The 27,974-nt window shown below is 38.2% G+C and overlaps 1 protein-coding gene across 2 annotated transcripts in view; it reads right to left on the bottom strand.

Moving 5' to 3' along the window:
- The window catches only part of LOC149534279 (Adaptin family protein), a 113,928-nt gene extending 87,711 nt beyond the window's left edge, over window positions 1–26,217 (bottom strand). Inside the window, exons 1-3 of one of the 2 annotated variants that reach the window (XM_089805596.1) lie at window positions 25,825–26,158; window positions 24,999–25,701; window positions 8,964–9,149 (exon numbers count right to left, since the gene is read on the bottom strand). In XM_089805596.1, the coding sequence (XP_089661722.1) occupies window positions 8,964–9,149; window positions 24,999–25,565 (753 nt within the window). In that variant the 5' untranslated portion in view covers window positions 25,566–25,701; window positions 25,825–26,158. Of the gene's footprint in view, window positions 1–8,963; window positions 9,150–24,998 lie in introns of both variants that reach the window. The other variant, XM_089805595.1, reaches the window with a different exon arrangement.
- Between the last annotated feature and the right edge of the window lie 1,757 nt (window positions 26,218–27,974).

Genomic DNA, 27,974 nt, shown 5'->3' with positions numbered 1-27,974 from the left:
TGCTATCAAACAATAAGAAAAGATGAATGTTAACATAAGGAAACCAAACAACATTCTCATTAAATCTTAAATTGCCAGTACGGGTTTAGGTTTGCCGTTGAACTGATTTCTTTTTTAACTCATTAAATATAGCTGTGTTTAGCCATACAGTATATATAGAACAATAATTTGTACAAAGCATACAAAATCCAATCCAAAATTGAGAACACGGCTGCTATAATTGATAATTCAGTGTCAATGGTAAAATCATAAACGTAGAAGAACTAGTCAGAATCCAGATTGACTGGCAAACCAAAAGGAAAATAGAAATTAATTACTCAAGATTCAAGAGGGAAATTTTTTGGGTACCAAAAATTCTGAATTTTTCATAAAATAGGACAGAAAAATGCTGTTATCGTTATTTCAAGCCAAATAAAGCTTAGTTACCGGATTCGTGAATCGGACCCCGGATCCGGATCCGCGCGTGGATCCGGGCAGGGTCCGCCATCCTGCCTGTGGATCCGTCAGGATCCGTGGCCCAAGGATCCTGACGGATCCACAGGCAGAATCAAGGATCCTGCCTGGATCCTCAAGGATCCAAGCATGAATCCTAAGGATCCAGCACAAATCCGTGGCAATACAAGGCACAAAAACATAAAATCATGAATGTGAATGTTCTGATTTTCTTTATAATCATGAAAATAGATCAATTATCAAGTATACTAGATTCATAGATGCATACTAGAATCATAGATTCATACTATGAAATGATTTCTCTTAGTTTTTAGTAAATATAAATAAATATATATATATATATATATAGACACGAATCCTCCACGGATCATTATTGGAAAAAAAAAATCCCGAATCCATGGATCCGATTCGAGTACCCAAATCGGATTCGTTTCACGAATCGGCAACTAAGAAATAAAGGGATGAATTGCTGTTCTCCATCTGGCACAGCACAAAATAATTACAAACTTTTTGCTTTCTCAAACCAAAGCAAGGATCTGAAAGCAGCAGCCCCCAGCAGATTAATAGGTTCTGGACACCAGACACATTCCACGTCGTGATTTAGAACAAGGTCCAGTGGCAGAGTCCCTACCACCAAACTATAATTTAAGGCCTTCAAAGCATCAATGACCATCATGGTACCTATCATTTTCCTTATTTGAAAAGTTCAATATCTTTTCAACAATGTACTTTTCAGGTGGGTTGAGCTGTTTCTTTTGTTTTTTTAAATGCACTTCTTCTTTGGGATGCTATAGGTTCTTCCCAACTTGAATGGTCAAGCAAGAGCCAAGGCCAAGCTGGGTGTAACGTCCCACTTAAAATGATTGTCCTATGTGAGCCCTACTCTTGTTCTCTCAAAAATTACAAAAACAAATAGTTAAAGAAAGAATAACAAAATAGAAGCCTGTAGTGGCATGGATTTCTAGGCAGAGATGTTATACCCTTTGGGACACATTCTATGACAACTCATAAATGAGGAGTTACAATTGGGTATTCATGATAAAGAGGTGTTTATTCATGACATATTTTAGTTGCTACCTTTAAGAGAAAATTGAGGTACTGGAATTTGTGCCCTGCTGCTATAGATTGAGTTGCTTAGTCACCTTAGAGACAGCGATGATTCATTGATTTATCACTTAAATTCTATGTTACCCGGTGAAATAAGACTGAATCAGAAAAATGAGGTATCGGAATTTGGGCCCTGCTGCTATAGATTGAGTTGCTTAGTCACCTTTGAGACAGCTATGATTTATCATTTAAATTATACATTACCCAGTGGCTAAGACTGAATATATTCCACTTGTTTTTTGCCGCCCAATCTAAATGAATACGGCAATAAGAATATTTCCCTTGGTTCTATTCCAGCGATCACCAAAGTATTTCTTCCTCCCTTTGATTATTTCCTGACGATGTCTCTGTCTTTCTCCTGCCATCAATCTTCTATATATAATTTCTCATTGATGGGATGTATCTTTTTGCAAAGGAATTGTCACCCACTGATATGGGAATCACTGATTTCCTATTTCCTTAATAATGCATATTCTTGTTTTTTTATTTTTTTTAAAGATGTTTTTTTGAAAAAAGGAGGTAAAATTTATTCAGATTAAGGTGAAGCAAACAATGGGAATCACTGATTTCCTATTTCCTTAATAATGCATATTCTTGTATTTTTTTTTTTTTTTTTTTTTTTGAAAGATGTTTTTTTGAAAAAAGGGGGAAAAATTTATTCAGATTAAGGTGAGGCAAACAATTACATATGTCTGTCCTTAAGTAACAGCCTATCTAAAATTTCAAGGTAATCAGGAGGCAGATCGTCCCTCCCATTAATATCCCAATCCTCAACATTACCAGATGCCTACTTTGCCAGATGATCAGCAACTCCATCCCATTCTAGGAATATGACAAAAGGAAGAAAAATCCAAAGAATCACGCAGGTGAAGAATTTGTCTAGCAATTGAGGCTAATAGCCAACTAGCATCCTCAAATTTCTAATTATCCAACATATCCACAATAATCTGAGAGCCCGACTCAACCATAACCTTCCTCCATACTAAGCAACACCCACACTCATCAACAACTTTAATAGTAAGCGCCTCCATCAGATTATTAGAGTGGTGATCCTTATAGACAGAAAATAAGAATATAGGGTAACCATCCTCATCCCTTCCTATACCTCCAATGCCAGCATGTCCAAGATCCCCCCGAGAAGAACCATCTATATTAATTTTCAAAACCCTTGAGGATACATCCACCTACCATTTCTATTGATTCGCTTCTCCAATCAACGGGGTTTATTACTCATAGTGTACCCCACTTTATTATTCTCAAGCTGCAGGTTCCGAACAAATGCCAACTCGCATAGGTTCATGCTTTCTTACATATCAAACTTTGCAAAGATAAGTCTCCTGGAGCCTGTGGATGATCTTTTGTCACAACTAAAAACTCCCAAGTTGAGAATCACAAAAAACCCCATGGTTCATTTCCAACCACAAGTTCCAAACAATAAGGGAAGGCTCAATAGCCCAAGCCACCTAGAGAAGAGAAGTCTTTACAGGGGGGGCTCCCCATGCTCTCCTAGAAGTCAATTGGGGAGGTAGGATGAGTGCAAGCTTGTTGCCAAGCCTCCCACCATCTATGTTGGATCTCCTTGGAGAATGGGCATCAAAACAACAATGGGAGCAACATTCCTCAATATTCAAGCAAAGAGGACAAATAAAGGAGCAATGGAATCCCCTCTTGTGGAGATTCTCCCATGTAAGGCACTTCCTCTGAAACACCAACTACAACAAATAATTGCATTAGGCCATAAAATACTATTCCAAAACTTCTTCCACCATGGAACATCTACCCCGCCATGTAATTGCCTGTCTAGCCTAGCATAACCATCAGCAATAGTGAATTTGCCATTTGGATTAGGACCCCAAGCCAGCAAAACACTCTTTTTAAGGGAGCTACAAAACCTATGTTTCAAGATAGAAGCCAGCATAACATAGTCCTCTATAGAGCTACCAAGGGGCCACTCAAGGGGGTCCTTCCAACATGTCCTCTCTACCTAGCCTATATGCCTAATTATTTTAAAATTTTCCACTCCAAACAGCCTTTGTGGAGATATTGCAAAGAGATTGAAGTTGTGGATAGCTAGATATGATAGGAGGATGGTCATCCGAAGAATCCAACCAAAACAAAGCTTCAAAGCCCCAATTACAAAACCAAAACAAACCATCCTTGATAAGTTTAGCTCCCTTTTTAAGGATGTCCCAGATACAAGATCTCTTGCCCACTATATTATAATGAGGCACCTCAAGACAATCAACAATAGGAAGGTACTTGTGGGATAAAACCTTGGTCCTAAGAGTTACACCACCTCCAATAAAACTTGGCCGCCAAGGCCTGGCTAACTAGAGAGAACGGTTGAAGATCATGCCCACCAACACATTGCGGTCTACAAACAGACTCCCATTTAACTGAACTCTACTTAGAAGAAAGAATGTTGCCAAACTAGTAAAAGACAACCACCTGTAGGTCCAATGACTAACCCTGCATCTGAATTTGTACAAATCCCCCGCCAAAAGTCTTTATGTTGAGCTCCCAAAAACAAGGGAACATTAAAATACATTAAGGGGAGATAGCCAATCTAGAATCGGAAGATTCTGGCAATCTTGTTTTTGAATAAGTTGAAAACGAAAGAAATAGATGGACGACTTATCTTCATTGATTTGTTTGCCCCAAGCTTTCAAATAGTTGTCGAAAACTCTCCTTAAATTCGTAACTTCACCGACTCTCGCTCTAGCTATCAAACTAGTATCATCTACAAACTGAAGGTGGGAGTAGGGGGAGTGCATCACCCAAACTCCAACCTTGAATCAAACCTTACTCACCTCAAAGGTGAGAAATCCACCCAGTCTTTCAGCCATTATAATGAATAAATCGAGGGATAAGACGTCCCCTTGCCGAATACTACGAGAAGCATTGTACAAATTTGAGGGCTTGTCATTAATGAACACTAAAAGGAAGTAGATGTCACAAAATTGAAAACCCAATTCACCCACTCTGCACCAAAGCCAAAAGGATTTTTTGTAGTAAGTCCCAACTCACCCTATCATAAGCTTTGGCCATGTCAAGCTTAATAACATAGCTTTCTCCTTGGATATTGCCATCAAATGTATAGCTTTCATAGCTATCACGATACCATCAAGACTTTGTCAACCATTAACAAAACCACCATGTTCCTTAGAGATCAGAGTATGAAACAGAATTTTAAACCTTTCCACAATTAATTTAGTGATAATCTTATGACTTATGGACCACATTACAAAGAGCAATAGACCTAGACTGATCCAACTTATTAGCCACTTGACACTTGGCAATAGGACCAAGAAGTAGACTTCGTGGATTTAAGCATTTTCTTATTTAGATGAGATTCCTAAACCACCTCCAAAAAATTGTACTTTATGATTTCCCAAAGCTCCTGAAAGAATTCAATAGGAAGACATCCAAGTCCAGCACCTAAACATTTTTTTCATATGAAATACAACTTCCTCTAATTCGGATAACAAAATGGGGCAAAAAAGAGCATCATGCATTTCAGAAAAGACTAGAGGGGGGAATGCAATTCAAAATGGCCCGCTCTTCTCCCCTAGTTTCAGCGTCCCCTTTAGTGAACAAATTTGAAAAATATCTAATAGCTTCTCTGAAAATATCCTCACTAGAAGAGAGATGGAGTCCATTAGTAGATATAAGGGAAGTAATAGAATTGCCATATCTCCAAGCCTTTACATAATTGTGGAAGAAAGAACCATTATGATCCCCTTCCTAAAGCCAATCAACCCAAGTTTTCTGTTTCCAAATAATCTCCTCACGTATCTCTAACTCTTCTAAATCCTTAAGGGTCATGTATTCCCAGCCATACTGAGATCTGAAGTCATCCCCCAAATCCCCAATCTGATAAGTGACCGCATCCAACTTGAACTAAGTAGCCAGCTTTTGCACCTAAAGATTCCCAAAACATTGTTTATTCCACTTCTTCGGCCTATATATCACATGTTTAAGCCTTTTGGTAAAAGTAAACATGGCCCAACCATGAGTAGGTTGACCTTCATACCACCAATCAACCATAAAATCCTTCAATGACTGGTCACACAACCACATCAGCTGAAATTTGAAAGAAGGATTTTTTTGAGATTCGAAATGAAGAGATAGAGATCTTGATAAAACCTTGCCAGTGAAAAATTTTTGAGTTGGTGGACCACTTGTCAATCACCCAAAAGCAAGAAACCAAAATATGTCAAGCCTCTTTGCAATTGCTTCATCAGCACTCCTGTTAAACAATTAATTGGATTCACATCGATGAGATTTAAGGATTCATTATTACTCTTAAAGAATGTGAACAAGGGTTCAGCTTGCGAAGCGCACCCCATTTTTCATCCAAAGTAGTCACTATCCATAATCCAAAGGAGAAAAGGATCTAAGGAGCAAACATAGTTGATGTGTGCCCAGAAAAGGCACTTGCCCAAAAGATCAGTAGGAGCATTAATACCAAAAAAGAAGCACTTTCCCTACTTTCAAAACTAGACGCAATCATAGAAAGAGAAGATCTACATGAACTCAGCCACAAGGGGGAGATCTTCCTCAGGTTCCACAAGCAAGCAAAACCCCCTAAACTACCATGAGCACCAACCCCTCGGCAATGACCCTAGGCCAAACAGGAGTCATATAGTCAACTAAATCATTCACTGAAAGCTTTGTTTTCTAAAGAAAAATATATATTCAATTACTCTGTGAATAGCCTTTTGTCTAGGAATGTTGTTCAACCCCCTTACATTTCATGGTAACACAATCATTTGTGAGGTTGGGAGAAGTGAGAGGCTTCATTGATCCTGACTCAACTAAAGTATCACCAATAAGTTTCACCTTTTCCTGATTTGTCTTTTGACCACTCCGTAGAGAATATCCATAACTACTCTTCTTAAGGAACTTTTGTTGTAAGACAAGAGTAGGTGGCACTTTACAACTCTTCCTAGGATCTAAGGTTGCCTTAGTTGATGACAGAGTAGAAACCCCCACAACAGTATCCTCTGGAAGTTGTGATCCACTAGGTTCTGTGATCTCCTCTCCCTAAGGAAGTGTATCCATCATCATATGTTTCTCCATTGATCTCCTGAGGAAGGAATCAAATCCACATTCCCTAAAGCCTCTTCTTGATCCACAGGTTAAAAAGGGGCACTCAAAGGTGATTCAACTAGAATTCATTCTTCTTGGATCACATTATCCAAAACATCAAACCTAGTCTGAGTAACATCATTGTCTATCTAACCAAGTCCTTTTCTTTCCTTTACAACCCAACTAAGACTTGACATGAGTGAAACCCTCCTTATCTACAAGATTATCAACCATAGGGGCTTTTCCCCTATCTTTGCATAGATAGTTTTGAGGAGACTCAAAAGGTGCCAAAGAGAGAGATTTATCCCTGGGACACCTCCACTATAAATAACCATATTCATGACAACTTCTCCATTTAAATGGTAAAATCTCACAATCCAATTGTTGGATCCAAGAGGAAGTTCCCAAAAAGATTTCATTAGAATCCGGTAAAGAATTATTAAGATTGACATCAACACAGATGTGAGCACAAGTAATTACCTTGCTATCTTGAGTTTGCACATCAAGGCCCAAAAGTTTACTAAGAACCAACAAAATTGAGTGAGAATGCCCTCTCTCCAAAATTCCAATAGCAACCTCGGCAATCTAATCGACACAGATAGGGAAGAGGGCATATCTTCCGTCGAGTTGCAACCGCAATGCCACATTTTAATGAAGAGTCCCACTTGGTTGAAGAAATAAGGACCACCTTTGAAAGCCCTATTCTTATCAGACATGTTGAAGAAAAAAACCAGTAAATAACTATTTGCAGCCAGAAGTAATTCCATATCTCCTTCAAGATTCCATGCCTAACACGCCCATGATTCCAAGACAGGTAAGGAAAGATAGAGACCCATAAACTTGCAGATTGCAGCATGCTTAGACTAGTACTCGACATCCTCTGAAACCTACTCAGGATAAATAACCACTGTAGGACAATCTTGGGATTGCTCCAAACATACATTCACCTTTTTCATACGAAAGAATTCTTTCATTGCAGAAACTTCTTCCCCCAATTGGGGTTTAACAATATTTCCCTTCCCACTTGCATGCAGCAATATGGACGGATCTGCCATCTCTTAATCTCATTGACTCATTTGAGAAGAGGCCAAACCTCAATTATCCATACTCACTAAATAGAGAAATCGTAAAGAATGAAGAAAGTGGAGCAGGTGGGGCTCCCACACCCCCAAACCGCAACCTGCTATGAATGACATGACACAGATTTCACACTGAAAACATAGCAGACAGCTACTAACAAATAAAACAAGTGTCCATTGTAGAAAGACAGAGACATGAGGAGGGCATCCACAACCCCAATCCCCGACAAACCCAAACACTGCCACCCACGAGAAGAAAGGAGATCCCAAGTCCAAAAAACAGCAGCAACAACACAACACCCCCCTGAAAACATTAACACCCCCTGTGCGAAACACACACAACTTGAGCCCAAACATGGGCTAGGGCACAATGGCCCTAGCACACGCAAAAGGAAACAGCAACAACATCTACCAAATCGCTTTCACCTCCTATGATCCTTAATTCACAACCTTCTCTTTTCATCTCAATTGAGAAATCTCATTATCTCTCAACAACCTCTAATTTTATTAATTTATATCTATATTTTAGTTTTATTAAATTTTATTGCTTATAATTTTATTATTTATTTACATTTTGATTACTATTGTTTATATTATAGTTTATAATTATGCTATAATTAAAATATCTTATTATTTATTTATATTTAGCATTATCATTAATTTATTATATCTTCTTTTGAAGGAGGAACATCACATTCCCCATGGCCATTTGGGGATAGTGGAATATTTGGGGGCATACCCCCGCTGTTCCACAACTTGTCAACAGCAATTTTTGTCCCCATCCTCTCCAATTCTTTTTAAATTCTTTAAAAAATGAAAAGACATCATATGCATATTCAACCAAAATTTCTTGTCTCCAGCTCAACTCTGTCACTGATGCTGCATGCAACTTAGTCTACCTAGATAAAGAATAAAGTAGTCGGGGAACAAAACTGACCTTGGCTATGTGTCTAGAACGTGATGTTTCCAGCCAATAAAATGTACCGAGTGAGGGTGCACTCATATGAACCATAATTTCACTGCCCTATTTTTGGCTAACAGAAGAACAGTGTATACGAATGTAAATTTCCAAGATACCACCAAACTAGATATCGTTGATATCAAGATGCAGGTGTGACAATATAATCATACTCATTATGGTATAAACATAAAGGAACCCATCAAAAAGATGAACACAAAGTTTAAAATTTAAAGCTAATATAAGATAGTAAAATGACATAAAAAGCTACTTACTTGAATAAACGGTGCTGGAGTACGATGATAATCATAACCCTTTGGCAATTTATGCTCAGCTACTTGTTTCAAGATATTAACAAAACTAATTGTCAGATCCTTGTATGAATGTGCATCAGTAGTAATGAGATCATAAAGGGCACAAAGTGATGCCCCCATTACACCTGGATCACTATCGCACAATCTCTGTAAACCACAAAAGAGGGAAAGATAAGAAGCAAGCAAATATTAAAGAAATGTTAATTAGAAAATGCAACCATAAATAGATAGAATGCAAAGATTCTGTCTGCCAAATTCAGATTTCTCAGGCTCCCCAAAATAGACAAGAATAATAAGTAACCAGTATATTCCTAATACGAGTGAGGTATACGAGTCAAAGCAGTCATCAGAGTATGATATAAACTGAAAAAGACAGTCGTGATGATCTATCATCAGCTTTAATCTAACATGAGTATGCCTCAAAACTTTGGGTAACAAAGGGCATACATTAATCTTTCAATTTCAAAAGGTTAACAAATTTAAAATATAATGTAATCGTATATTTGGGCTTAATTAGAAACAGGATTGCAAGATTAAATGTGAAGCTGAACCACAGTTATAACTGGAATGGGTAGAAAATTGTGAAGCAATTGGTTATCCCTCCTCGTCCCTGGTTGCTTGCAATGCTTGCAAATCTAACATGACCCTAATTCAAACCATATGGATCACCATATTTAATCTGGCACATTTCAATTTCATGGAATTTTAAATAGGTACGTCAATTAACTAATAACATACTTCAAGCTCCTACATACTTTTTGTTTTTGTGGCCTTTTTCATAGATATCATGTATCCTACAAAAATAAAATTCTAGGTTCCAGGGCGTTTTGCAAACAGGGACAGGGAAGCAGCACAGAATTTGTCGAAAAATATGGCACAATTTTCACAATGCTCTTTGTTGAAGGTTTAAGTGACAAATTAAATGGTTTGGTTAAGGCTCACAAGCCTAGTTTGTTAGATTATGCTCTTAGGTTAGCCATGGATTTAGAATTCACACCTTCCTACCAGCCAGCAAGAAAAGATTTCAGGCCTTAGAAATCTGCAAAGAGAAGTCGAAATCAGCAGAAAAACATGAGTTTCAATCAGCAAAGAAACATACATTCCAAAACTGAACAAGAGACGCAAAATGAATTAAGGAAAAAATTATGCTTCACTTGTAAAGAACCATGGGAACTTGGTCATCGCTACCTTGGAAAGGGCAAGGTACATTTGATAGAAGTCCCTTCTGATGATGAGGAACAAAAAAAGCAGGACAGCACAGATGAAGATGGTGCACAAGAGGTTCAACCTCAACAGATTGAATTGGAAGATACTGTGGACAGGGACACTCCATGTATTGCCACATTATCTGGAGTACCTCACAGCTGTCCTTTCCGGTTGAAAGGTGTCTTTAAAGGGCAAAGTATTGTATATTTAGCAGGCAGTGGAAATACACACAGTTTTATAGATTTGGTAAGCATGCATGGACTACAGGCTAAGGAATTCCCTGGGTTCAGTGTTATTGTTGCAGATGGTTTCCAATTAAATTGCAACTGAGTTGTGCCACAACTGAACATACAGATCAGAGAGTATACATTGACAGGTGATTTTTATGTGCTCAGGTTGAGTAGTTTGGATGCTATTTTAGGAATTCAGTGACTGGAGTCACTTGAACTTTATGTTCAAGACTTCAAGCAGATGCAATTGGAAGTCATGGTTAATGTATAGAAAATCATCCTTAAGACTATGGCTGATGGGGGGTCACGAGTGGTTTCCGCAAAGAGGATGAAGGCTCTGTTTAGACATGATAATGTGAAATGGTTTCTAGCAAATCTTCCACTTGCAATGAGTCATCTTATCATATCAATATTAAAACTATGTTAGATAAGCATAGTACAGTATTTGGAGATATTTCTCCCAGTCATCCACCTGATCGGGGATTAGAGCATGTGCTTGAGATGGAAGAGGGTTTGAAAGCTGTTATCACAACACCTTACAGGTATCCCCTCCATTTTAAAGAAGAGATTGAAAAAACGATCAAAGAGTCATCGAAAATGGGATATTCGTCCTAATTCCAGCCCTTTTGATTACTTTGTGGTACTAAGAAGGATGGAACATTACACATGTGCATAGACTATAGGGCACTGAACAAGACAACCATTGAGAATGGATACCCCATCCCCAGGATTGATGAGCTTTTTGGATGAGTTATATGGGGCAATATTCTTCTGTAAAATTGATTTTTGTTCAAGCTATCACCAGATTAGCGTACAGGAAGAAGATATACAAAAGATTGCTTTCTGTAGTCACTATGGGCATTTCGAGTTCCAAGTCATGCCCTTTGGACTCAAAAATGCTCTATCAAAATTTAAGTCCTGCATGAATCGCACTTTTCGGGAGCAACTGCGTAAGTTTGAATTGGTATTTTTTGACGATAATTTGATATACAGCAAGACAGGGAATGAATATTGGCAGCACTTGGATGAAATGTTGGGCATCATTGAAGCGCATAAATATTTGCAGCATTTGGATGAAATGTTGTGTATCAAGGAAGCCCAATCAATATTTGAAAAGGCTTCCAAATGTGAATTTCAGATCATAGAAATTGTCTATTTAGGACATGTGATTAGAGTTGATGGTGTAAAAGTGCACCAAGAAAAAATTCAGGCAACCTTGGATTGGCCACCACCAAAAAACGTATCTGAATTAAGAGGATTCCTCTAGGTCTTGAATTGGAGGGTAGAAACCAACAATTCCTTAGTGATTTCAAGCAGAGATCAGCATTGTGAAAATTTGATTAATTATCAGAGATATCAATTCAAGAAGTATAGCTCCCTACAAATAGATATTAAAAACTTAAATAGGATATTACAAGCAACTAGACAACTGAATTTGAACAATACACTTATGTGTATTCTAGTTGGAAAACTAGAATACAAAAACGTTGGATTTAAATTTTAAAGTGGAAGCTTAAAAAATGTTAGAATGTAAGGTAACAAAGGGAGAAATACCGTCTGTATGGAACCCAGTTAGAAATAAGGCTGCACCTTGCTCCATAAAGCAAAAAAAGGTTAACCCCAAGGCAGCTGTCAGCTGGCTGAACGAACCCACATAGGCCTCGCTAAGAGTTGGGGATCCCTTGCTGGCTGGCACTGAACAAGTAGCCCAAATAGGGCTGGTGTGTGGGCCCACAGGTTTGAGCACCTCGAAGCAGGCCTAGCAAAAACATCGATGACATATATTTTATTCTCTTGTGAGAATGCAAGATAGGCATAAGCAAAAACATTGCTATGACCAGGGGGAATTCCCAGAACGAGATGGCTCAGGCCAGCAAGAAGAGGTTGTTGCAAGGATAAACTATCACAACCTTGAGAGGCCACCAGTACTTATTCGGACAGTGACCAAGGAAAGTGCAAGTAGTAATGTCGACGAGTGCTTAGACTCATGTATTGCCACCATACAGACAATGACCAATCTGCCCAAGAAAACACAAGCTAACCAACAGAAACCCCCCATGCAAATGTCACAGCCACCACTCTTAAATGCGCTCAAACCCATAGGGGGAGTTGAACCGCACTACTTAGCAATGACACCCCATAAACAAGCCCCTGCACAATTGCAATGTCAGTGAAATAACTAACACCAAATTGTACCGGTGCACCTGCAGCTGAATTTGCAGAGAAAAAACACCAATTTTTTTCCCAGATGGTTGACAATTGTCAGGAAAATTCCCCTAAACAGCCAAACTGGCAAAATAAATAATATTTGTATAGAGCAAAGAAGAGGAACTTTTTCCCACCCCTGTCATCTGTATGAAAAGTGCAATTACCAAGGAGAAAAAAAAACATTTGTAGTTGTAGCCTCTAAAGAAAAGTGTCGGAAATTGACAAATTGACAAGCATATCTGAGGTATTTGGGCCTTCTAGACACAATGGCAGGGCCTGATTCAACTCAAACTATTCCAAACATCAGCAACTTTCCAGAATTGGTAACTAGCCCATCATCCAAACCTTGAAACTTTGGCAAACGGGGTCAGGTTTGGACGAAAGAAACCCAGTTATGCTTTTCTGAATGTTCCCTCCAGCGCTAGCCAACTCAACTTGCAATGAAAATCTCTAGTCTAGCAATATCCCGCTTCTCCGATGCAAGAAGGGGTGGCTCTGGTACCATGTTGAGATGCTAGAAAACTCTTCATGAAGTTGCATACTTCAAAGGATCAACCAAGAAAGATACCATCCATGAGAGAATGTTGCAACACAAACTTGTACAGACATTCAGATTGGAAAATATCAATGAGATAAATAAAATTAGGTATGTAATTGATATACAAGCACCTTGAATATACAGGCCAAGTGTGATGAGGTAGAGACAACTACCCTTGATACACATATTAAATGCTCAATGCACAATAAGCAATGCCTGACGCAGATATTAAATGACATTTGCGACTAAAAGTAAATAACGAGACATGGCCCCATTATAACTAACTCCTAGAATGCCACCGAGGATATAAGGATAACATGGTGATCCTAAGTAAACTTAACATGTGAATAGGTTCCTGTTAGTAAGTAGATAGGAAATAACCTCATTCACACTAGCAGTGAGGATCCAAATATTTTTGCTTGACATAGTGCATATGAATCTCAATGTGTTTTGTTTGTTGATGACAAGCCTGAATCCAGTTTATGTAAATGATTCTCAAGCTAGCACTGCGGATGATTGTGGAGGTTAACTAATAAACCTAGTCTTCTAAGAAGAGTCCAAAGTCACATGAGATGACAAGATGGCCCCTTCGAATTGTGCTCTTTTGGCGGTCAAGATCCCTTGGACGACATTGCAGTGTTTTGGCAGCAATGGAGTCTTGCCTACTACATAACAAATCCTTAACTGAAGCACAAACTTGATGTATCAAATAATATGCTTGTTACCTGAAGATTACAACCTCAAAGCTAAATTGAAAACAAAGTAAATGTTAAGTCAAGTACGCATCAGAGAGGTGGCATTGCCAACCAGAGACCTGCATATAGTAAGATCAAACAAGAGTTGATCCAAGCATTTGAGAAGTTTGGATTGAAATTGTGAAGAACTCAGAAATCAGGCCTTGCAATAACCTATACTGAGAGTGAACCTGTTGAGACCAAGTTCTGATCCCAGCCTGAATCCAGTTAGTGTCCAAACAAGGTATACATCTTCAACATACCCATGCTCAATGGTTAGACCCAGAGCTGCTTAATGAACAAACTTAGGTAGGACTCTAGTCAAAATCTAGTTCTATACACATACATACATATATATACTTTTGTAAATTGGAAACAAAATAATAAAAATAAAGTCTACCATAAAAGTGCATTTTTCAGAGAGTTTAGAGCCTGGTTAAATGTGATAAACTATGAAAAATGGCATGCAACAAATCCCCTGCTCTATTCTACAAAGGGAACAAAAAAAACTGCTTTGGGTTGCCCTGTATGGAAAAGCAGTGTATTTGTTACAAACATAAATGGCAGAATACTTGACTTATTAATAAGAGATCAAAATGATCTATATATACAAAGAGGAGAGTTGAATAGAATAGAAACATTCTATTCTAGACTCAACCTAAATATTAGAAACATTCTAATATTTATAGAGATATAATAAGATACAATAGTGCATTAAAAAGAAACATAAAGATCATTCTAATACCCCCCATTAATGCTCAATCTATTTACTACACTAATAGATCCCCTAAATTTAACAAACTTGTTAGGACCAAGGGGTTTTGTGAAAATATCTGCTGGATACTCTGAGGTAGGGACATAGAGTAACTGAATAGATCCATCTTCTACTAACTGTTGGATGTAATGGCAATGAAGCGCTATGTGCTTGATTCGTTCATGAAACACTGGGTTCTTGGCAAGTTTGAGTACTCCCTGAGTGTCTGAAAACAAAGAAGTCGGACCTGATTGAGGAATATGCATATCTGCAAGCATCTGACAAAGTCAAACTGCTTCACAAGCTGCCTTGACAGCTCCTCTATATTCTGCTTTTGTAGAGGAGAGTGCATGTGCCTGTTGCTTCTTACTGGTCCAGGTAACTATTGCAGATCCGATACTGAACACATAGCCAAAAGTAGATTTCCTGTCATCAACTGAGCCGGCCCAATAGGAATCGGTGAATCCATTGAGCTGAGTAGTACTCCTTGTGTAAAGAAGACCATAATCTGAAGTACCATGTACATAGCATAACACATGTTTCGCTGCAATCCAATGATTAGTCTTGGGGTTCATCATGAACCGTGAGATGTAGCTAACTGCAAAACTGAGATCAAGTCTAGTAGTAGTAAGGTAGATGAGACTACCTACTAGCTGCCTGAAGAGTGTTTCATCTACAGGAGGAGAATCAGATTGTGCGGACAATTTCAGACCAGTCTCCATAGGAGTGGAGGCAAGTTTGCAATCCTACATTCGAAACCTATCAAGCAAATTTCTGGCATACTTGGACTGAGACAAAAAAATGTTGTTGTCAGTCTGCCAAACCTCAATACCTAAACAATAATGAAGCAATCCGAGATCTATGATATCAAAAGTTCTACATAGATCATGTTTGATTTCTGAAATCAAATGTTCTGAACTCCCAATAATGATCAAATCATCCACATAGACAACAAGAAAAAGAATATCATTACCAGAGTGTTTAATATACAGATTACTGTCTAACAGGCCATGCTGGAATCCCTGAGCAACCAAGTACTGATCAATCTTTATGCACCAAGCCCAAGGGGCCTATTTAAGACCATAGAGGGCCTTCTAGAGTCTACATACTTTTGGTTCTGAACCAGCAACCTTGAAACCTAGGGGCTGCATCATGTAGACTTGTCTTGTAATTCACCATTGAGAAAAGCACTCTTCACATCCATCTGATGAACTTTCCAAACATATTGAGCTGCAATGGCAAGAAGAATTCGAATAGTGCTCATCTTGGTTGTTGGAGCAAAGGTCTCCTCATAGTCAATGCCTTCGTGTTGGGTGAATCCTTGAGCAACAAGTCTGGCTTTGTATTTGTCCAAGGTACCATCTGCATGGTACTTGACCTTATAGACCCATTTACTGCTAATGGGTTTCTTCCCAAGAGGGAGATCTGAAAGAACCCAGGTGTGATTCTTTTGAAGACTCTGAAGCTCAGCATCCATTGCCTATTCCCATTCTAGAATTCCTTTGGCCTCTGCATATGTCTGGGGCTCAGGGATACTGTGGATGTTGGCCATAAGAGCAACATTAACTATGTTGTGTTGAATGCTCTTATTTCTGGAGGTTCTACCCTCAATGAGTTCATTAGGACGAAGATCACTAATCGTTTGACCCTACCATTTTGGCTGAAGAGTAGAGAAGCCAATATCAGATGTTGTCAGAATAGTTGGATGAGGAGGAGGAGCAGGCACTGTATTATCTGGAGGTGGCTGAGGTGATGTATCGGTAGCATCAGATGACTCATATAAAATAGGACCCAAGTCAAAGATTGTTGAAGACTGAATCTCAGAATGTGGCAAGGAGGCAGAGAGCTGAAATGGTCCGAGTTCCTCATCAAACACAACATCACGACTGAAGATTAAACGATCAGTGGTTACATCAATCAGTCTGTAGGCCTTATGTGTGTGACTGTATCCTGTAAACATGAGTTTCTAGCTTTTGGAATCCAACTTAGTGCGTTTGGCATCAGGAATCCATACATATGCTAGAGAGCCAAAAACTTTCAAATGGTTGATCATAGATTTGCGACCAGACCAAGCTTCCTCAGGAGTCTTATGGCTAACTACAAGGATGGGTGACCAGTTAAGAAGGTAGATAGCTGTGGATACTGCTTCTGCCCAATATTTTCTAGGAACATTTCTATATTCTAGCATAGCTCTAGCTGTTTCTATGATGGTATGGTTTCGACACTCTACAACACCGTTTTGCTGAGGGGTGTGAGGCGTGGTGAACTGACATCTAATGCCATGAGTAGTATAGAAGGCAGAGAAAGTAGAAGAACAGAATTCCCCCCATTATCAAACCTAAGAGTACAGATGGGGGAACCAGACTCTTTTTCTACTAGAGCTTTAAACTGCTGAAATACAGGAAAAGCATCTGATTTTTGCTTAAGAAAATATACCCACATTTTGCGACTGAAATCATCCACAAAGAGTAAGAAGTACCTGTTCCCAGTAACAGAAGGAGTATCCATAGGACCACATACATCAGCATGGACCAGCTGGAGTACTTTAGATGCCTGCCATGATTCACCATCCTTAAATGGTGTCCTATGTTGCTTCCCTGCTTGGCAAGCTCCGCAAATGCAATGGTTCTGGGTCTGGATATCAGGTAGGCCATGGACTAAATTATCCCGAGCAAGTTGTGCTAGATATCGAATGTTCAGGTGACCGTATCGCTGATGCCAAACGCTGCTACGAGCGGATGATTTTGCAATGAAGGCACACTCCAGGGAATCGCCTGAATTTACAAGCCTATAAATACCATGATCCTCAAGACCGACAGCAAGTGTAGTGTGAGAACCACGATCAATAATCAAACACTTATTTTCATTGAAAATGACATCCGACTGAGGTGAGTGCTTCATAATCTAACTAACAGACAGAAGATTATGTTTTATGCTAGGAACATAACATGCATTGAGGAACATGAGTCTTCTTCCTCCGGACTGAATCTGAACATTGCCCTTCCCAACAATATTGTATTCTTCGCCGCCTCCAAAAATTACTAAGTCAGAATAGGGAGTGAATTCAACAAACCAATCACGCCTGTGAGTGAAATGTCGGGAGGCACCGGAATCTATGTACCAGGCAAAAGATTTCACATGATCTGTAGGTATGTTGGCCATAAAGACATGGTAGATAGATTCTTTCTGCTCTACATGTTGGGAAGCATCGGCTTGCTTTTTAATTGAGTCTAACTTCTAATGCTCATAATATGTGAATATCTCAATTGGCACAAACTTCGAGGTGAAAAAATGAAAGACTTAGAAAAATCGGAGAAGTGCCCAGAAGAGAGCTCAAAAAACCCAAAAATAATATGTTGTCAGAATTCGGATTCGCTGGCTCAAAAATCGAGGCATGGAAAACAAGGCACCCACAAAAAACTGATGAAGACCCATTTGAGATCTTGAAAAACCCATAAGAATATGTGATCAGAAAAAATTTCCGACCCCAAAAATTAGGGTTTCGGGCAAAAAATTAGGCGGCGGCCATGGAGGTTGAATCTGCAACAAAAATGGCTATTTTGCAATGGCAAGTGGCCGATTTTTCTACTGAGAAGGTCATTCTTTCACCGACGTTGCTAGAGCTTGAAGATTCGTCACCAAAGAATGGAGATTCGAGACCCAAAAATGACGGTTTATCAAGCGCACGACAGCAGAAAATTGTCTGTGAAAAACAGCTTCAAAAAACGATGACTTCAAAATCTAGGTCGTGGTCACACGCCAAAGACAGTAGAAGTCCTTGGGTTTACTCCAAAGACGCTGCACACTGGTGGATCCTTCTTAAAATCGCAATTTCAATCGAATTTTTCACAAAAAAAAACAGTTTTTCTGTATTTGGATTTTTGCACAAAAAATGCGATTTTATGCATTCGGATTTCTCAAAACAGAAACCCTAAATGGGTTGTAGAGAAATGGATTTGTCAAAAAAAAAAAAATTAAGCATTGGCTCTGATACCATGTTACAAACATAAATGGCAGAATACTTGACTTATTAATCAGAGATCAAAATGATCTATATATACAAAGAGGAGACTCGAATAGAATAGAAACATTCTATTCTAAACTACACCTAAATATTAGAAACATTCTAATATTTACAGAGATATAATAAGATACAATAGTGAGCATTAAAAAGAAACATAAAGATTATTCTAATAGTATTTCCAATTAATTCTAAAAGAATTGAATTCAGTTTATACTTTTGATTCCTCAAGTCAGTCTTGATCTAAGTAATGTTACCATGATATTAAACATTTTAATTTATCTTGAACATTTATGTTTATCTCTAACATTTATGATTTGACAAGTGACATTGCATTATCAATTATTAGTTGCAATTATGTATTCAATTTTGTACATTTTGTGCACAATTGCTTGCACAACCAAACTATTAGAATAATCTTTATGTTTCTTTTTAATGCTCTCTATTGTATCTTTGTAAATATTAGAATGTTTCTAATATTTAGGTGTAGTCTAGAATAGAATGTTTCTATTCGATTCGACTCTCTTTTTTGTATATATAGATCGTTATGATCTCTGTTTAATTAATCAAGTATTCTGCCATTTACATTTGTAACATGGTATCAAAGCCATTTACATTTTTTGACAAATCCATTTCTCTACAACCCATTTCGGGTTTCTGTTTTAAGAAATCCAAATGCATGAAATCACTTTTTTTTGCAAAAATCCGAATACAAAAAAACATGTTTTTTTGTGAAAAATCCGACTGAAATTGCGATTGTAAGAAGGATCCACCAATGTGCAACGTCTTTGGAGTAAACCCATGGACTTCTACTGTCTTTGGCATGCAACCACGACCTAGATTTTGACGCCATCACTGTTTTTTGAAGCCATTTTTCATAGATGTTTTTCTGCTATCGTGCACCTGCTAAACCGTCATTTTTGGGTCTTGAATCTCCATTCTTTGGTGACAAATTTTCAAGCTCTAGCAATGTCGGTGAAAGAATGACCTTCTCAGTAGAAAAATCGGCCACCTGCCGCTGCAAAATCACCATTTTCGTTACAGATTCAACCTTCATGGCCGCCCCCTATTTTTTGCCTGAAACCCTAATTTTTGTGGTCGATTTTTTTTCTAATCACATTCTTTATGGGTTTTTCAAGATCTTAAATGGGTCTTATTTTTGTGGGTGCCTCGATTTTCAAGCCAACAAATCCGGATTCCAACAGCGTATTATTTTTGGGTTTTCCGAGCTCTTATCCGTGTACTTCTCTGATTTTCCTGGGTCTTTCATTTTCTCACCTCAAAGTTTGTGTCATTTGAGATACTCGCATATTATGACCATCTGTATCAGCAGCATCAGAAGTCAGAATCAATTAACAGACAAGCCAATGCTGCCCAACACTCAGAGCAGAAAGAATCTATCTACCATGCCTTTATGGCCAATATACCTGCAGATCATGTGAAATCTTCTGCTTGGTACATAGATTCCGGTGCCTCCTGACATTTCACTCACAGGCGTGATTGGTTTGTTGAATTCACTCCCTATTCTGACTCAGTAATCTTTGGAGGCAGCGAAGAATACAATATTGTCGGCAAGGGCAATGTTCAAAATCAGTCCGGAGGAAAAAGACTCATGTTCCTCAATGTATGTTATGTTCCTGGCATGAAACATAATCTTTTGTCTGTTAGTCAGATTATAAAGCACTCTCCTCTACAGAAGCAAAATATAGAGGAGCTATCAAGGCAGCTTGTGAAGCAGTTTGGCTCCATCAAATGCTTGCAGATATGCATATTCCTCAAGCAGGTCCAACTTCTTTGTTTTCAGACAATCAGGGAGTACTCAAACTTGCCAAGAACCCAGTGTTTCATGAACGAACCAAGCACATAGAGCTTCATTGCCATTATATCCGACAATTAATAGAAGATGGATCTATTCACTTACTCTCTGTTCCTACATCAGAGCAACCAGCAGATATTTTCACAAAACCCCTTGGTCCTGACAAGTTTGTTAAATTCAGGGGATCTATTGGTGTAGTAAATAGATTGAGCATTACAGGGGGTATTAGAATAATCTTTACGTTTCTTTTTAATGCTCTCTATTGTATCTCTATAAATATTAGAATGTTTCTAATATTTAGGTTAGTCTAGAATAGAATGTTTCTATTCTATTCGACTCTCCTTTTTGTATATATAGATCGTCATGATCTCTGTTTAATTAATCAAGTATTCTGCCATTTACATTTGTAACACAAACATGGTTGTTCTGAAGCCAAGGAAAAATATCAGCAAATCGCTGAACCCAAACTTACAAATATATGAATATATAACTGTTGAAGAAGATCCAAGGCATATGCTGGTTGCGATATATAAATCCCAGCTATAATCTCAGAGATTTTGATTCCTATAAGGAATTACAGAAAATTTATACTGATCATTTAGAGAAATTATGTAGTTGGTCTTTGATGTCTTAAATAAAAAAAGGCTTCTCTTTTGTAATGATCATGACATCGACTTACAACACAATTATAAGAATACAGCCATAATATTAACAGATGAACCTTGAAAGTGTTGGCTAAGCATAAGATTACTTCAGAAGTTCCTCAAAAAAAAATGTAATGGCTTCTGCCCCCTTGATTTGCTCTTCAGATATTTTTTCAGAGTGAAGGCAGCGAAGTCTTTAAAAGTATCTAAAAAGCTTGGGAGTTAATCAGACTGCTTTTAATCAGGCAAGAGGCTTCCCTCTTCCATTATTGGGAACAAAAACGTTTGTTTTGGAGGGTCACTACTCATCTAGAAACTTCCTGTAGGATCTCCTCTTTTCTCTTCTACGGTCTATATGGGCCCTTATGTCATATAGATGACACTTGTTAACATTTTTAATTGTGATTTTGCAAAAGCTGTGTGAAACTTGTTTCTTAGTAGGTTCAAGTTGTGTGCCATAGAAAGTTGTGTAGCTCTTTCTATAGAGCTCTTGTTGTTGTTATAGAATGCACGGAACAATGAGATTTTTCAAATTCATTTTTCAAATTCAATGAGGTTCCTTACAGATTTCAGTCATGAGGTCACTTCTTACTTTATCGCCTTACCAGTTACACTTATGCTGAAAGTTCCCAAAAACAAATTCAATAAATTTCAAGTGCAGAGCTCCATTACATTTTATAAATTTTTTTTTTGGAACACTTTGTGTTACCTCTCTTCTCTAAGTGTGACTTTCCAAATATTGGACAGAAAGTAGTCGGTGACTGTGCTTCTTCTATCATTTCTGCATGAAGGTAACTCTATTGATTTTGATTATGTTTTGTCTACAGACTTGGATCTTGCCACTAATCATGAAGCATCCCTTGAGGCTTGGGAGAAGAAGTTCATTGATGCCTATGTGGACAGAGGGATTGAAATCACCCGAGAAAGTGAATCTGTGATCAATCACTCCTGGCTTGTGAAGATGGTTGGTGATTATGCTTATGGTAGTGGTAACAAACTAATATGCTTCACAGAGGTGTTTCTCTCCTCTATATCTCTGTATATTGTTTTAGTTTTGGCTTTCACTTTGTACTTTTAACATGATCTGAATTTTTATATTAATATGAGGTTGCTTTCTTAAGCCTGTTGCTCTAGGTACTCTTCCAAATTTTGGCTCCCTCTAAAGAGATTCTGTGTATATACGTTTTAATCTCTGTGATGGATCGACATTTGGGCATATATACTCAAATCTTATTCTAATCAAGAAACAAACAAGAATCTCATTGCAAAAGCTCTCAGAGTGCACGAACTGTGCGAACTGAGTAGCAGAAGTTTCTAAGTAGAGAATCTGTTTAAGATGTTTACCTAATGCCTTGTTTTCCTTTAAAATTATTTATAAATTTGTAAGTTCTTTAGAAAGCATTGGTAAATTCTGAAAAAGGAAATGCTTAGGCAGGGGTCCCATGGAGGGGGCTTGGGCTCTATTTTTATGGAGCGGGAGGTCCCATCATAAAAAAAAATGGTGGCTAAAGGTTTATTCGGAATCTTTTTCGACAAAATAGGAGCTTTGACTTTTTAGCCCTCTCAATTTGAGTGAGTGGAAATGGGGTGGGGCTGAAAATACCCCCACCACCTTGGGGGATTTTTTTGCCACATGTCAACAATTGCTCATTATTTTTCCACCAAAACTCAATGATAAACTTAAAATCTTAGACTATCTTCACTCTAAAATTCATGGGACCACCAGCTTCCTTATATTTAGGAGCTAAAAAATTTAAGCTGAAACAAATTTAAAAAATCCATCAAACAACACACCCTTAAATATTCCTAAAAAATCTCAGTTGCCACCCACTCTATTCTGAAGGAAGCCTCTCTCCATGAGACCCCAGCCTTAGAGGCTACAATAATTGTTCACCAAAGTTTAAAAGAAACAATAAATACATATTGTTTGCAATGCCTGTGTGAATTTCTAGTCAAATTCTCAACAGCCATTATCCGAATTTGTCATTGAATGCTTATGCATAGACCTAGTGGAAATAAGATATTTTTACCCATTTTATTCTAACAGGAGCTAATAAATACAAATAACCAACAAAGCGCTTATTGGTGATTCCAATAGTTTAGACAGAACGTGGGAAGCAGACCTGCTGCATTAACAAATGTATTGTATATTTCTTTGCATCCATTTGTATCAGTAGAACGCCCCCATTACAAAAATTTGGTCAGTCTGCCATTCGACATTAAGAACAACTGCCAAAAACTTAACTCCTTTGCCACTAAGCTACCTATCCATTTTCACTCCAGGAAATATTAGTTCTCTAAAGGGTAAACTGTAATTTCCAACAGACCCCATCAAGCACCACTGAGTTTGAAGCCATCAATTGGCATAAACTCAAGTGGTAGTTCAATGGGGTTTCCATATAGTGTTGTAGCTCAAATCTTCTGAAAATATGTTACTCTTTGAAGTGTAATATTAGCAATATGATGCATCCACTTCTAGATGTAGCAATGAACCAAGATGGATAAATTCACTTCACAGAGAGAGAGAGAGAGAGAGAGAGAGAGAGAGAGAGAGAGAGAGAGATTGGATTAATGTCAACAACTGACGAAACTAGATCAACGGGAATTGAAAGTAAAACTAGATGAAATTGAGAAACAATTGTTGACCCATTTACACTTGACAAACACACAAACACAAACATTATCATTAATTCGAATCAAAAAGCAGTCATGTTAAAATGCTGAAATACAACAAACCAGAAGCCTTGGGCAATGTCTGGACCACCAGCAACCCAGTGGGAGATATGGCTCTGAGAGGAAGGTTTCAAATGATCGGTTTCATATGTGAACTGCACCTAAACAAGTTTGGAGAGAAATGGATGGATTGGGCACGTCCATGTGCAATAAAGCAGACTCAGGACAGCCGAGGCAGAGCCCCCATATGCCCTTGCTAAACCTGTCATAATTCAACCACACAGATTCTACAGCTGCCCAAATCGTGTATATATGACAGCCAAGGAAGCAGAGACATCCAGAATGGAAGAAAGATCAGTTCACACACAAACTATATCACACTATCTCTTGTAGATTTGTGACATTTTAAAATCATTTTTCAAGCATTAAAATGTGTATGAGATAATTACTAAAGACATGCGTATTAGTCACTGTGAAGCATCTAGAATTTATTAGAGTTTGAAAAGGAGTATAGGATAGGTGTTCTTCTTGGTTGGAATAGTTCTGCATTGCAGGGCAAGTATGAAAGTCATTGGAATAGTTTCTTGGGTTATATTCTCGTAATTGTAGACTGAAAGGGAGGCACAGCCCCATGAGTTTCATCTCAAATCCATTTCTCCCAAGTATCTCTTGTGTTCATCTTGGTATGTGATTTGTAATAAACTATTTTCACATAAGTATCCACGTCTTTCTTACTGATTTCATTTGCAACATTTTTATAATCATCCTGACACTCTGTCGAGACCACGAAAAACGATTTAGGAACGTCAGTATTTCAATTTTCTAACCTTCCATGTGTAATTCATTCAGATCTGTTTTGACAAATTAAACTGCTGATATGTCCAAGGCAATTACGAATCGGTGTATCTTGGTGGACAAGCACGCATCGGTCTGAAGGAATTAAATATCCAAGGTCACAATATTTAAGACGAAACTTGGTCTGATCACGGTCATGGAATGTAAAATATAGCGGAGGCTTCAAACCCAGGATAAGAACTACTATTAGCTGATGACTGACTATACCATTCAAGTACTTTACCAATTTGATCATGGAAATTTCAGGTATATCAAAAGACTGGATTAAAGTTTCCAACAGGAATTAAAGATAGATTAGCCGGGGCAAAATATCTCACCTTGCGAAACCTGGGAATAAGATGTGATACGGAAGACGGAGACCTCTGTTGAAACCTGTGCAGTGCCATAACCGCCTTCTTCCTTACCAACTCCTTGGTATGCCCCAACAGCTCCACAACCTGCGGCAGCACCGCTGGAATTGTCTCCTCATTAATTAATCTGCATACCGCATTAAGCGCAGCGCAAACAACCAGATAATTATCCGATTTCAAATCCTTCTGTATAGTATTCACAATGAGAATTATTAGATCGTGATCCTCGTTCAAAAACAGCGTAACCGCAAGATATCCTGTCCTCTTCAGCATCAAGGAGTCATCGTGTGTCATCTTGACGGCATGGATATAACCAAAGCCAGCATCATGCCCCAGCATTTCAACATATACCAGGCGAATAATGTACTCCTTCATTTTCCTCTTAGGCACGTCGGGTTCATTTATCCTTTTCTTTAGGGTCTCAATCTCGCGCAAAACAATTCGTTCTTCCTCTGCTTTAGATCGAGCCTCTCCAATCGCCTTCACCAGGTCTAGAAACTCTTTTGACTGTCCCCATCCGCCCTGGGAGCCCATAGCGAGCTCCCGTCCTATTGTCTTTAACTGCTCCAGCTTGACTAGTAACCCTAATAACTCTAATTTTCCCTTCCAGCTTGAACAATGCTCTAAAATCAACCCCAACTGAATCCAGATCTACGCTAATTCATCTTAACTGTAACATTATTTATTCCCAGTTCAAAAAGATTGCCAAAAGAATCCTCAGAGGAGCCCTCCAATACTACAAATTTATTTTACAACTATTTAGAAATCCTGAATTGATTCTCTCTGAACTTACCTTGCAGAAACCCTGTATGATGCCAATTTGCAGGCATCTAGTTTTGTCGATTCCAATGTTGTGATTGCAAATTATACAAATTAATCGATCTGATCTGGTTTTCTCTGTTTCTGCTGTATCCGGTGTTGTGTCATTTAAAAATGACTGACGCCTGTCAATGTAATTTGGCTTCTTTAAATATGCTGGTTTCAAAAGGCTTCTCGGATTTAATAATATATGGATTCAGCCAGGATCTCTTTGGATTGAAGAATGTATTTGAGGTTCAATGTGCTTCACAGTCAAGGTATCTATCTAGCCTTTCAGTCATGGTCACATCACAAGGGGCTACAAATCCCCTCTTGGTCCTGTTGGAAATTCGAGTATTAAACTCGAAAAATCTGCCTCAGAGCATCACGAGGTGGGGAGAAGATAAATGTTACAATATGAGATGAAAGGTGGGGAGGAGATAATTTTACAGTATTTTAAACCTTATTGTAAAGATAGTTTATAGGATGGTATTTAATTTGATGATGAATTCTTTTCTTTTTCTTTTAAGAGGAAAAGGCAAGTGGGCGTGGCTACAAGATGGCAAAGCCCAAATCAGCGATAAAATCACACGCAATAAATAGGAACTCGGGCTCACCCAGGAACATTTAACTATAGTTAGCTGGAACTGTAGAGATTATCCTTGGAGAAGAGGACCTGGGTTAGGGCCGATAGCTAAAGATAATGACATCATTATGCTTACCGAGACTCATGAACATGATGGATGTAAAGTTCCAGATTTTGAAGGGTATAAGAAGGTATCACTGTGGAATGAAAAGATAGATAATGGTAAGGGGCATGGAGGCATCACCGTTCTAATAAAAGAAACTTGGAGCAGATTTGTAAACTTAGAGAAAGAAGATGTAAACAAGCAGTATATTTGGATAAAAATAACAGAGAATCAGATTTCTACAAGGGTGGCTATATGTTACTTCGCTCCAAAAGGCTCAAAAATATATAAAAAACATAGATTGGATCGAGAAGATCCGTTCGTTGCGCTAAAAAAAGACATAACAGCCTTTAGCTCTTTAGGGGAAATAATGTTAATAGGGGATTTCAATGCTAGAACAGCAAACAACCAAACTCTCAATCTCAAGGAGAGTTACAATGAAAGCAGAGATCCAGTTTGGCTCAAAGAAGAAGGGACACAAAAATGGGAAAGATCTTCACAGGATAGCATGGGAAAGATTAATCATTTTGGTGCTGAATTACTAGGCTTATGCTGCCTATACAACATAGTTATATGCAATGGTATGGAAAAGTGGCCTAAATCAGGAGGCATCATATGCAAAAGACACAATGGACAAAGTGTTGTTGATTATGTTATATGCTCGCAAGACTATGTCACAAAGATAATTAACTTTGAGATAGAAGATTGCCCCATGGAGTTAAAATCTGATCATAACCCCATCTTGATAAGGGTGACTACTCATTTTAAAGATCAACATATTGTTCCAAAAATTTTACAGAAGAGGAAGATGATTCCGACTGGCAAAGTTTTAATGACACAAGAAAACCATGATACTTTTCAAGACTCTCTTTTGCGGCTGTCTAGGGTTCCGGGAAACCATCTAGAGTCTGAAAAACAACATTTCATGGAGAAGAATAATCTTGTTCTTACTATCATTAAAGCATTGGAGGAGTGTAAAAGATCTAGGGCCACAAAAGAAGCCAAGAACACTTTTACGGCCAATCCTTGGTTTGATGAGGAGTGCAAAATGGCAAAAAGGAATTGGAAAAAGAACATGAACAAAGAAAGTAGAAAAGAGTATAATCAACTGGTTAAAAAGAAGAAAGAAGAGTATGTGAACAAGAGAAGAATAGAGTTGATTAATCTTGGTAAAAACAACCCCAGAAAATTTTGGAAAGAGCTTCAGCAGAGAAAAACTCAGATAGTGAATAACATAACAGGAACCAAATGGCTGGAATATGCCAAGACTCTCTACGAATGTGATCTAAGAGAGTATAGTACCATGGAAACAGAGACTACAGGGGAGTTATTCAGTGAAAATGATATTATTCAAGGCATCAGGAGGTTAGCTGTTGGTAAAGCACAAGATATAGATGGGCTACAAGCGGAATACTTAAAATGGGGTGCTGAAATCCTCACACCACACATCACTAAG

This window comes from Cupressus sempervirens, chromosome 10, assembly GCF_028749045.1.
Source record: "Cupressus sempervirens isolate cs-2001-9-10 chromosome 10, ASM2874904v1, whole genome shotgun sequence".
NCBI lineage: Eukaryota > Viridiplantae > Streptophyta > Pinopsida > Cupressales > Cupressaceae > Cupressus > Cupressus sempervirens.
This window is presented reverse-complemented; position numbering and strand designations above follow the sequence as displayed.